The 13,075-nt window shown below is 45.6% G+C and overlaps 1 protein-coding gene across 1 annotated transcript in view; it reads right to left on the reverse strand.

Annotated features, from left to right (window-relative positions):
- Positions 1–13,075, reverse strand: part of ALK (ALK receptor tyrosine kinase) — a 725,024-nt gene that overhangs the window by 60,637 nt on the left and 651,312 nt on the right. The window contains exon 12 of the mRNA XM_037813067.1: positions 2,813–2,975. Within this exon, the coding sequence (XP_037668995.1) occupies positions 2,813–2,975 (163 nt within the window). The remainder of the gene's footprint in view (positions 1–2,812; positions 2,976–13,075) is intronic.

Below are 13,075 nucleotides of genomic sequence, written 5' to 3' on the forward strand. Positions count from 1 at the left end.
AAAGCCACAGAGGGAGCAGCCAGGAGCTGAAATCAACGAACGAGAATGGAGAGGCTGCCATGTGCCTTGGCGTGTGACTAGCTAAGGACCAGCAGCCAGCTCCAGAACGCCACAGTCTTCTTGGAGAAAGCATCGTCTGATGACGCCTCTATCTGGACTTTCTTTTTGCTTCAACACCAAAAGCAAATGAACTCCCCTTGTTTAACCCGACCCACTTCATGGTGTTTGCTTGAGCAGCCCAGGAAACTAAATCACCTGACTAGCAGTTCAATACAGCTGTGATTAATAAAAGATGGGAAAATGAATTAATTATTACTTAATAAGTGCAGTTCGTCTGGCAGGCAAAATCTTTCAAAATGCAGCACCTACCTGAGGAAGTCAGAAAAAAGCCACTGGAAACAGAAATGGCAGGACTATTGCCTGCAGTGACAGTCTGTTCCCGGACATGCTGTTGGCTGCTGCGCTGTGGGGTGCTGTGGGGTGCTGTGCTATTGGGGTGCTGCGCAGTGGGGTGCTGCACTGTGGGCTGCTATACTGTGGGGTGCTGTGCTGTGGGGTGCTGCACTGTGGGGTGCTGTGCTGTGGGGTGCTATGCAGTGGGGTGGTGTGCTGTGGGGTGCTGTGCTGTGGCGTATTGCGCTGTGGGGTACTGCACTGTTGGGTGCTATGCTGAGGGGTGCTATGCTGCAGGGTGCTGTGCTGTGGGGTGCTATGCAGTAGGGTGCTATGCTGCAGGGTGCTGTGCTGTGGGGTGCCTGAGGCTCCTTTCACCCGGCTCCTTTCTCTGCGGTCAGGTCAGGGAGGTGAAGGGAAAGTGACCTCAGGCACGTGCCCTCCTACGGGCAGGCCTGGTGCCGGGAACTTGACCCCAATCTCCACCACAAACCACATAGGTGTCAGTAGCCCCTTATAAAGGATGGGAAACAGTCTCAAGAGATCACGTGAATAACTTGTCCCGCTCACCCGATTTGGAGGTGGTTTGAGTCGCTCTGTCTCGGAGGGAACGTGCCCCGGGTGGGCCTGGGATGTGACATTTGTCCACCCCTGCAGGAAAGTGCAGGGCAGGAGCAGGGCCTATGGGGGCTTCCTGTGGGAGACCCGCCCCCTCACAGCCCCTGTGCTTGCCTCCTTGTGTTGCTCTTTACCTCTGGGGATCTGAAACACGGGGCTGCGCTGGTCAGCACCCCATCAGGAGGTGGGGCCTCCTCCAGGCTCCTCGTTTCCACAGAGGCTTCCTGGAGGAGGTGGTGGGTGATGCCCCTGCCCACTCTCCCTTCCTCCCCCTCCTCTTGTCCCTCGTGTGCCTCTCTGAGTCTAGGTCTTAGCGAAAAAAACGCAGACTTTGATGCAGGGGGTCCCGGGCTCCCACCCCAGCCCTGCTGCTGATCGCGGGGCCCGAGGTCTGCTGCCCAGTTGACCTCTGACCCCAGTTTCCTCAGATAGAAACACGGGAATAGCAGTAATAATAATAAGGACACTCACTGCCAGACAGGGGTGAGATACCTGGTGGATCCTCAACAAACATTTGTCCCCTCTCTCCGGGAGTCCCTCCTGCCCTGCCCTGGGAAGGGTGCAGGACCCAGGGAACTTGTGCCTGCAGTACGGCGGGGCCGGGGTGGCTGGGTGTCTTCAGGCCATTTACTGGGGGTGCATGGGGACCTGGAGCAGCTAATCGGATTGCGGCCAAACCTGGTTATGGCATTCCTTCCCAGAATGTCATGGACAAAGCACTTATGGCTCTCTCTATAATGCGTTTCCATGAGGTCCCCGGGCTGGGGCAGCCCAGAAAACCTTAAGCTAAAGAGAAAACAGGGCAACCGGAGAAGCCCCTTCCTTCCCAGGGGGCTGAGGACCTGGTGGGGGTTGGGGGCTGCAGTAGGGAGGGAGAACTCGCACCAACAAGGGCTTCCTGCAGTGTGGCAGGAGCTCAGTGAGGGAGGCAGGGCCTCAGAAGGGTGGGGATGGAGGCCGTCCATGGACCGAGTGACCATGGAGCATCTCCTGAACTCTCCGAGCCTCAATTTCCCCATTGGTGAAATGGGGATGGCAACACTGGCCCTGCTGATGTCAGGGAGCTGGTGTGGGGGCCACACAGGCTTACCTAAGTCACAGGTTTGATGTACCTCAGTGATTCTCAAGGTTTGGTCCCTGCACAGCAGCTTCTGCATCACCTGGGAGCTTGTGAGCAATGCAAATTCCAGGGTCCCACTCCCGACCATCTACAGAGTCCGACACTCTGGGGCTGGGGCCAGCAACCCATGTTTTAATCAGCTCAAGTTCGAGAACCACTGGTCTTGCCATTAGCTTGCCTTGGTGCTGTGGCCTCCAAGTGGCCCAGTGGCCTGTCTCCCTGCAGCCTGGCCTTGGGGGTAGGAGAGAGCTGGACAGAAGTGGGAGAAAAATCTGCTTTACTTCTCAGGGAAGGCCCAGGGGTGGAGGCTCACGGGTAAGAACATCATCTTGTGTGTGCATCTGACTTTTGTTCCCCACCATTCTCACATCCATTGCCTCATTTGAACAGCACCAAGCACTATAGCTATAATTATTAATAATAAAATAAAGAATGTTCTGAAGCTGGTTCTTGCATGCATATCATCTCTGTCAACAGCCTGTGGCCTCTGTGAGGGCAAAGGACCCGTCTCCCTTTGTTGCCATGTTCTGGTGCCCCAAATCTCCCATCTGCAGCACTTATACCCCACTCTGGGGCCAGAGATTGTGGCCCCTGGGCCGTGACGTGAATCCACAGGCAGGACTCCAGTGCTCCAAGGGAGGGTTGGGTGCCCCTACCTACCCTTGCTCCCTCTGTACGCACCTGTAGGTGTCGGTGGCTGGCACCCTCCAGATCTGGACGCCCTTCAGGGGGCCCTCGCTGCCCACCACCACACTCAGGTTGGAGTTCCGGTAGGCGTTGTTGCACTGGGCCTGCGTGGGGCCATGGGGCCCGCTGGCCCCGCACGTGGTGAACAGCCAGTGAACTGTGGCACAAGAGGAGAGGCGGTCACTCACTGGGCCAGGCCCTCCCTCCTCCACGGCCCTCCCCAGGCTGCTTCCGAGCTATCTGCTCCACGCTCCCAAACCCATGTTCCTAGGTGGCACCAAGATCAGGGCAAGAAACACTTCCTGATCAGTTGTTCAAACTGAGAACTTCTGTTGAGAACCCATAATGTGCCAGGCCCTGTGTCAGATGCCAGGGAAGGTACAAAGACGGAGCAGACTTGGACCCTGGTCTGAAGATCAAAAGGGATGTAACCAACCATAATATAGGTTGGTAAGGAAAAAAAGAAAAAGCTGCAGGAGGGCTCCAGAAAGCACTGTGCAGTGAGCATTCTGGGCAAGGAGAGAAGGACTCCTTCAGCTGGGACAGGCATGGCAGTGCCTGGGTCTTCTCTGGGCCTCTGAGTGGGTCTGGCAAGGGGTCAGGCAACAGCAGGTGCTCAATCAGTGCTATGGGGGCTGCATTTAACCTACTCCCAAAGGTTAGGCATCTACATGAAGATCATCTTGGTTTGGAGAAGACTGAAGAGTAAACTGGACATGGTACAGGTCCATGACCCCAACATTGGCCCCGGGACCCAGGGCAATGGCGGGCAGCAGGAACCTCGCACTGCCTGGCTAGATGCTTTCTCCTCGACCAGGTGCTCCCTCACAAGCCCTCAGCAGGGCTCAGCCTCCTCATTTACAACCAAGTTGTGTCTGGAAAGACCTTGAGAGAAGCTTCTGGGCTTTCTACACAACAGAGTATAAAAAAATAGGGAAACAGGTCAAGTTCGCCTTTGGAGCATGCCCCTCCTTTTCCAAGCTCCTCATCCACTTCTGGTGCTCTCAGTCCTCTCTCCGAATACCCCGTGTCCTTAGGTGGTCTTCTGGGGGGCGCCCCAGGAACATGCAACACAGTGCCCCCACCCCCACTCCGGGCCTTTCTCTTTCCACCTTCCTATCTTAGAGCCAGGCCAGACCTCAGGGAGCTGTCGTATCTCATGTTGGCCAGAATTCTAACATTTTACAATCTATAAAAACATTATTGAAAAGGTGTTTCTTGATGAACTATTTTTACATAAAGTACAAAAATCTCATTGTAAAATTGCAAAAATCATTTCTCTTTAAAGAGAAATTAAGTGAAATTCTACCTACAGAAAATTACGGGAAAGTTAATTTGGGTGAACATAGTTTTATTCACTAAAATGTTTGGGTGAATTTTTTTTGAAGATGTTTAACTACTTAATGATTAGTTAAATTAATTTGCATATTAATCAATAATTAAATATGAAAGGTTAATCTGGGTTGCAATCAGATTGAGATATTGGTGGCCAGACTTGATCATCTGAAACTGGGCTGGTTGCAGCGGGACCTGTGACAGGGCCCTGGCCTGGGGGTCAGGAGTCCAGGGTTCTAGGTGGGCTTCCTGTACATGTGGCTACTCAAAACTTTTCTGGGTTCTAGTATTTTCAAATGCAGATGTTGACTTCTGGTTGGTTTCTGATGGTCCTTTCAAGGGCTAGAGGGTGATGAATCCACTCCCATTGGGGTATTAATGGCTGATTGTTAATTTTCTGATCTATTTGTATTATAAAGGGGTAACCCGTTAACTCAAAGTACTAAATCTTTACTGTAGGAAGTGCAGAAGAGCTCTTTTGGCCAGATGCCCTTGTACCCTCCCCAGTGTCCAAATCATCTGTGTGGGCTGTGCCCGAGGGGTGAAGTGGAAAGAACAGGGGCTTTGAAATCAACAAGAACACCTGGGTATGGGGGCAGCCTCATCAACTGATTGTGGGACCTTGATCAAGTTCCTTCATCTATAAATGGGGCAGGATTGGCCTGAGGATCAAAGGAAGCAAGGGATAGAAGGGTCGTCGGGAACTGCAGGACTCTCAGTATGGGAGTTGCGTCAATGACTCCTACCGACACCCATGGCTGGAGCTGCTCCTGACAATGACAAATGGGGCCATGGGAGTTTCTGAGAATACAGATCCACACCAGCAGCATCTGGGGGGTTCCCAGTGAGTTGGGAATCAGGATGGGGGCAGGGAGAAAAAGAAAATCTAGGGAAGGGAGTTAAAAAATCTACCCCTCCCATTAGCTCCGGCTCCTTGAAGCTTGTTCTGCAGATCCAGTCTGCAGCACACAGCAAGCGGTCTGCAGAAGCCTAGTGATTCATTTAGTTAATTCCATCCTGGAAATGGAAGAATATATATTTTTCTTAAAGATAAAGGGCTTGGGATCCTACCTGAGCATCTAACTTTCACTGGGACCCATTTCTAACTTTAGTCTAGGTTGACACTGTTCCAAAAAGTTCTGAGAGACCCCGGGCTTCTACCTGTTGGCCAGGTAGAAGAAAGAAGAGGGACATGGGCTTGGGATTCAGACAGGCCAAGTTTGCTCTTTCTGGTTTTTGCCCCTTATTATCTGTGAGGCCCAGGGCAAATTATATAACCTCTCAGAGCCTCAGTTCCTTAATCTCAACAAATGTGATAGTAACACCTACTACTTAGAATTCCCATGAGAATTAGAAGGTGGACCTAAGCAAAGTGCTTGGCATATTTGGCACTAGAGAGACAAAATTTATGTAGTTTTAAAAGTGTGAAACTTCATGTTGCATTTCTGACTGTAGGAAGCAGAGAATGTAGGAGGCCATTTCTCAATAAAGGGACCAGTATTTTCCCAGCTCAGTGGACATATATTAGTCTCAGGTGGTTTCTTTAGACAGCATTTTCTTTTCATTTTCAGCAATTTCTGATGGAAAGGTCCAGGGATGGAACTCTTTCCAAGTGGATTCCATGGGAACAGAAGATCACTATTCTGGGCCAGACCCATTTTTCATCCATCCAGAATTCTGTTGCTTCCAGCAGCCTTCAAATCACGGTGGTCTTCTCCGCTCCCTTGGATGACTCTGACCTCCATAAATCTGCCCAAAGTCACTTGGAATCAATTTATGTTTCCCACCAGCACCATCTCTTGGGGGTTGTGGAGTTTCAGAGATTATTGCCCATTGTGCAATGGCTGTCCTGCTTCTTCTGTATGTGGGCTTGTGTTGCTCAAGCTTCATCCTTTTGCTTTCTTTTCTTTACTCTGTCTGGAATCTCATGACACTATAGAATATCCCAGCATGATGGGATCTGGGAGATTACTGAAATCAGTGGTTCCCAAACCACTGAGGGCCTTTAAAAATACAGATTCCAGGGCCCTAGAGATTCAGATTCAGTAGATCCCATGATATAAAAATCTTCCCAGGAGAATCTGAGGCTTAATCAGATTTGTGAACTAGCCCCCACCTACCTCATTTTTCAGATGGGGAAGGAGCATCCTAGAGAGGAGATGCTTCTTCTCTGAGCCAATCAGCATTGGAGGAAGAACCAGAACCAAGGGTATCTCCTTCCCTATCCAAAGGTCCTTTTGGTGGTGATCAAGCCCTTGTCAGCTTTCTACCCTGGAGACTCCCATTCTTTTCATAGTGTCTCTGCATGAGTCCCTGTTTCCCCAAGCACCTGATGTGTCTTTCTCAGGACCTTCTTAACAATGCCAGAATATGCCTCTCGAGATGGGGTGACCAGAACTGTGGATGCTTTTGGATAAGGGCACAATCACTTATTCTGCTTATGTGGAAGGCGCCCAACCTGGTGTTGGCTTTCTGGCCTCCTTTGGCTGAGGCTTGCTGGGAACAGACACTTTCCAGATCCTTGTTGAGGGGTGGGCTATTGCTCTGAGTCTGGTGGTATTAACTGTTGTGGGGCTAGGAGGGTCCCACAGGAGGGATCTGCAGCAGGGAGCCTTGGGAGCAGGAAGGGTCTGGTAGGTTCTTCAGGCAGGGCAGGCATAAGAGAAGTCCTAGGCTAAGGCGGATAGAGTTAAAACCATGAGAGGCACACACTTTCAGAAGTGTCCCTGGGGTTAGAAGACATTAGGTACAACCTTGTAGATGAAAGCAGACAAATCTAGAACCTAAAGGCAAGAGAGTTAGTGGCTCCAGGGGCAGGAGAAGCCAAGATGAGCTTTGATTCCCTGGTAGAAGCTGTTTGTTTCTTCACCTGTTTTATGCTCCCTTTTGGGAGAAGGTGGCTCCTGAACCTCAGCTACCTAAGAGGTAATATCCAGCCATGAAGGGGGACAGAAACCCCTCAGTTCTTATGGTGCAGCTAATACAGGTCAGGCACCAAACTTTGATATATATATATATATATATATATAAATATATATATATATAATGCCTTTATATAGATTATCTTGCTTACATTTTGCAGTCCTGGAGGGAGAGTTACAGTATGTCCTTTAAAAATCAGGAAACTTGAATTCAGAGAAGCTGAGCGAGGGACTGTGGTACACACAATTGAGTAAATGTAGATCATCTGAGTCCAAATTCAAGGCCTGAAAAAGTGCTAGGATCTCCAGGAAATCCTCACAGAACTTTTCTGAGAGTCTTTTATTTTTCTTTTTAAATCACTGAAAGCCAGGACAGACCAGCCCAAGTTTGCTCAGGCCCAGCGAGAAGGCAGGCCACATTTGGGGACAGCTGAGAGTGCTGTCAGGGTGGCTCCTGGGTGGCCGTGGTGGGGGCTTCTCAGTTCCACAAAGTCCCACAGCAGGCCCAGGAGCAGCCGAGCATGACAGAACGTGATAAAGGAAAGCAGATCCTCAGGGTCAGGGTGCTGATCCGGGAGAGGTCACGGGGAGCCAGGGGGTGTCAAAATCCAGTAACTGGAACGTTTACAAGGTCAGGAAACAGAGCTATTAGAGAGGGGGCTGGGTCCTGAGCACTAAGATGAAACGTTAATTTGGGAGAGGAGATCAAGGTCATGGCGAGACCAGCGTGAGGCAGGCTTGATGCTGAGCTAGCTGCCAGTCTGAGGGTACAAGGATCCCCGTATTTCCCCTCTTGAGGGTCTGCATTGGTCCCCGAGTCTTTTCAGAGCTGTAGGAGGGATCAAATAGCCCCATGGAGGAGGCTAAAAGGCTGAATTAGGGGGCAGGGAAGGAAGAAAGAGTTTCTTAATTTAAAAAATTTAATTAATTTTAATAATTTTTCGCTTCTCTTAATTAAAAAAAAAAACTATTGTATTAAAACTCATTTATTGAAAAAAAGAACTATTGATTTATCTTGTTCTTACACATACTACATATTGTAAACCTAGTTTAATATTCACTCACATCTCAATTGTATAAAGAACCCACAAAACCAAAATACTGATTGGTTATAGACAGCTGAGTAAAGAAAACATATTAAGCACTGGATTTCTTTTTAAGTGTATTGCAGAACCCTCCAAGAAGAAACAAATCAATTAGTAATATGCAGCAGAATGCCAAAAAAAAAAAAAAAAAAAAAATAGGCTAGGCAGTGACTGTACTGCTTTTATTACTGTTGCTAAGCCATCCCATCTCCTCAATTCAGTGCAAAGAAATAAGGCATGGGACAAAGGCAAATAAGTTCTCAGCCATCACTATGACTCACAGTAATGAGGCTCTGCCCTCTGTTGAAGGCCTGGGAGTATTACCCCACAGAGGAGCACTCAATGGCCCATGTGGGTCATCTGTACCATTATGACTCTTATCCATGGAATTGAATTGTTCCCATATCTGCTGAGATAAACTTTATGGGAGCTGTGGCATACTGAACAGTTTAGATGGCCACTCTAAAGCCCAAAAAATCAGAATCATGACCAAAATCCAAGTAAATCTAATCATTCACTGGTCCAGAAATGGATAGTAAACATTTCTTTATTATAAATTGGAACAGTATTCTCCTTTTTTGAGCATATATTATGGCAATAAATTGTTCTCCTTATTAGGACAAAATGAAAATAAATACATATTGTAGTCATTGTGAGGTTAAAACATTTCTACTATCCATCTCAACTCCTTAAACAATGGAGCAATGTCCCTTTCTAGATATAGAATCAATCTGATATAGGCACTGCAACTAGCTAGGAAACTCACTAACTACCAAGGAGAAATTAATAAATTGTACCATATGGTGATCTGAAGCTGAATGTACCCAGAAAAACATGTTTGTAAATCTAATCCATTCCTGAGGGTGTAAATCCATTGTAAGCAGGACTTCTGATGAGGTTACTTCAGTTAAAGTGTGGCCCACCTACATTGGGATGGATCTTAATCATATTACTGGGGTCCTTTATAAGAGTATGAAATTCAGGCACAGAGAGGGAAAGCCATGGAAACAAGAAGCTGAAATCAATGAAACTGGGAAGAGAAGGGAGAGACCAGCAGATGCCACCATGTACCTTGATGATGCCCTGATTTAGACATCTTCCCGATCTTAAAGCTGTGAGCAAATAAATCCCATTGTTTAACCCAACCCATTTCATGGTATTTGCTTTGAGTAGCCTAGGAAACTTACACAGACCACCTCATATCTATTATTGTAACAGATGCTTCTGTTTTAGAAAGTCCTGGCTTGCATCTTTGACCTGCGGCAAATGGAAAGAAGATAAGAAACCACTTCTCTAAGTGTGCGGTGGAGAACTATCCTAGTTCATTCTGTTGATGCCATGGTATCATGAAACGCTTGAACAATAAGAAGGAAGCTTTTTATTATAAAATAAAGCACAGATACAGCAAACCCCACAAAAACGAATGTATACTTAACGAGTTATACAGCAAACACCTATTTTAACCACTGACCTGGTTAAAAAATAGAACTTCACCAGCTCCTTCAGAAGGAAGAACTTTGCCAGCTCTCTGCCGCCCCCAATATCAACCCCATTTACCCCTAAGAGGAATCATGGTCCTGGCTCATATAGTAATCACTTTCTACGCTTCTCAATAGTTGCACCACCCAAGCATGTGTATTGTTCCTAGGTATCGTTGCTTAGTTTTGCCAATTAATTGTTTTTGTTATTATGTTTTTTGCCTCTTTAAATCTATAGAACCACTCTCTACTCCTTTCTTTTCCCTATTTTACCTATTGAGGAGACTTGGCTATTTGACTTGCAATGTTTCCCAGAGTCTGGATTTTGCTGATTGTGTCCCCATGGTGCAGTTCAACACGTTCCTCTGTCCTGCAAATTGCAGGTTGTTCCAGAGGCTTGTTCAGACTCAGACTTGATCCTATTGCAAGACTATATGTGATGTTCTTTTATCAGGAAGTACTTAATTATTGCTCTTTTTTGATGTTAGCAGTTTTGAGGCTCAATACCTAGAACCATTTATTTATTGAGGGTTATAAAATCATGATCTTCTAATTATCACTGTTTTCTCCTTTATTAGTTGGAATATGTTTATAAAAAGATGCTTTCCTTCATCTACTATTTGGTTACCCAGTGATGCAGTTCATACAGGAAAGGCAAGATGAATGCTCAATTCTTCCTCCTTATTTACAGTTTTCAAGATAAGGAATAGTTCTCTACCATCCTCTCAATTGAGGATTAGATTTTTTTAAAATACCCTTATGATATTTAATTATAAACATCATTGATATTTTTAGAATATCAATACATTTTAAATCATTATGAATTTAAACATATTTTTGAGTTTTAATGACACAATTTTTAGCCTTTTGGGGAGTCCAGTGGTCCCATCTTTGGGGTGGTGACCTGAGTCCTTTGACTATGATACTCAAGACCCTTGACAGCTTCCTTGCTGTCTGGTGTGACAAAATGCTCCTTCTGCAGATATGGAATCAGCCATTTCTCCAAAAGTCCAGATTTCTTTCAATGGGAAAAGGTATTTAAAGTATACAATCTGGGGCTATGGGTACTTATTGCTCCTGGGTTGGTGATTGTTTCTAGGCCTCTTTAATGGACAGAGCTAGAAAATAACATATGTGTGTGTGTATGTATATATGTGTGTGCACATGTGTAAACACACACATGCATATGACAAAATGCCTCACAAGATCCTAGTGATGCTTCCAATTCAAACAGAGCATTTTTTTTACCCTTGTCTATATTACATCTGTATTTCTTTTCTCACACTGAGAATCTTGGTTCTTAAGAACGCAGGGGATAATAGAATTAGAATATTCTATAATTAACTTATTTACTTTATCTTTCATTATACACCCAACAGTGCCAGAGTAACAAAATTAATACCATTACATCATCATCAATATAAAAATGGAGAGCAGTTAAATATTATTTAGTTTTTAGTATATGTGCTCTCCATCATCCTGTAATTTTTTGGTAGTTGTACTAATGTACACTGTTTGGGCGTATGGCCATTACGTATGATACTCTCTCCCCTGTAACTGTTAGTCTTTGTTCTGTAAATACTATATGTTCAATGTTCAGCTAAGTCCTATGTCATTATTTCTCCAGTCATTTTGGTTGTCTGAAGATTGCTTTCAAGTAGCTTCCTCAGGAAGGGCTCACTGGGACAGTATCAAGTATATTAAATATATTAATCCATTTTCTTAAAAACTCTGATGCCAATCCAAACTTCTTTCCTTAATAAATCACTTGCTGTTTTTGCTTAGGTGCCCAATCTTTTTTTTCTCTTATAGTCTGGCAGTTTTACTAGAGTATGCTTTGATACTGCTTATGCTGGGTCAGTATTCTGAGGTACACATTAATAAGTAGTTTCAACAGGGAATCTTTTTCTTGAGTTATAGCTTTAAGTATTTGATCTGTTCCCGTTCTTGATTGTCTTCTTCAGGGACTCTTATCATCTGCCATAAAACCAAAGTGTCCTGTTGGATCTTATTCACGTTATCTTTGATATATGTCATCTTTTTTATTTTTAAAATTTTCTTTTCACCCTCCATTTCTTGTAAAGCACTGGCCATTGTGTTTCTTTGCTCTTGTGTTCCTTTGAGTCTTCATTTCTGAAATTATTTCTTCTTTTATTTCAAATTCTTTTCCGAGTTCTATCACCTAATTTCCGAGTTTTTTTAATACTGATATATGTTGTTTTTCAGGTCTTGCACCACTGATTTAATGCATTATTTAAGCTTATAATTTTGATCTGTTTGGCAGCCCTGTCTTCCTGGTATGCTTTCATTTTCTGTAGGGATGTTCCTATGCCTTCTGTGTTTCTGTGGGTTTTTTTCCCCTTATAATTTTGTATGGAATTTGACCTTGATACTTCTCTGCTATGAATTTTTTATGAAATTAGATTTTTGAACTTTTAGGGTTCAGGAGCTTTTCTGACTTCCCAGGCTCCCTCTACTTTTGGTTTCATAAAGTCCTGAAAACATGGCAGTTTGCTGTCTGAGGTTTCTGGATCTATTTCTTTCTTCCTCTTCTATCTGGACAGTGTCTTATTTTTTGCCTCTGTTACCCTCTGTTAGCAATATTGGTTCCACCCCTAGAAGTTTCTTCTCAGTCTGGGCCCCTTCCCGCCTGGGCTGCTCTGGGCCCTTCACCCTATTGCCGGTCCTGAAGATCCACACACCGCTGGGCCGGGCAAGGACCCACACACCGCTGGGCCGGGCAAGGCCTCTGCCGGTTCCAGCCGCAGCTCTCAAACTGGCCTCCTGCCTTTTCCAGCAAATATTTGTTTGTTTGGGGTTCTGTTGTTGTCAGGCTGGTAAGACAACCTGCTGCTTTCTTGTTCTTTCTTCCACACAGACGCTGATCCTGTGCGGGTCTTGTAGTTGTTGGGGCCTCGTCCTCGCCCACTTGTATTTTGGGGTTTCAGGGGAATACCTTATCACCAAAGTGTGGTGCCCATGGGTTTTCAGTTTTGATTTATCGTTGTTCTGATTTCATGTAGGGATTCAGAGAGAGTCAAAAATTATGCTGCTACCATCATCATTGCCATCTTCCCAGAGTCCTTGAAAAAATTTTTAAATTAGAAATCACTTAAGATCATTTGCTATGATTAGTCCCTTTATGCTACCTTGCCAAGTCCCTCACCTGGATCTCTACTCTTATGGCTGCAGAGATTTTCAGATTTCACCTCAGGGAATCTCCCATGTTTGCACCTATAACCTGCTGTCACATCCGGTTCTGCCTTTCTGACACAGGACACTAAGTGTAATTAAAGTTTTTACTGATAGTGCCACTTGGACTTAGCGAGTTGTTTAGGGCTATTTTCCCCTTCACTAAATGGCCCCAGGTACAAATATTTTATACCGACTCTCTTTCTGCTCTCTCTGCCTCTGGGGTGCTTTCTCAGCACTTTAGCA

The sequence above is a fragment of the Choloepus didactylus genome, chromosome 20 (assembly GCF_015220235.1).
Source record: "Choloepus didactylus isolate mChoDid1 chromosome 20, mChoDid1.pri, whole genome shotgun sequence".
NCBI lineage: Eukaryota > Metazoa > Chordata > Mammalia > Pilosa > Megalonychidae > Choloepus > Choloepus didactylus.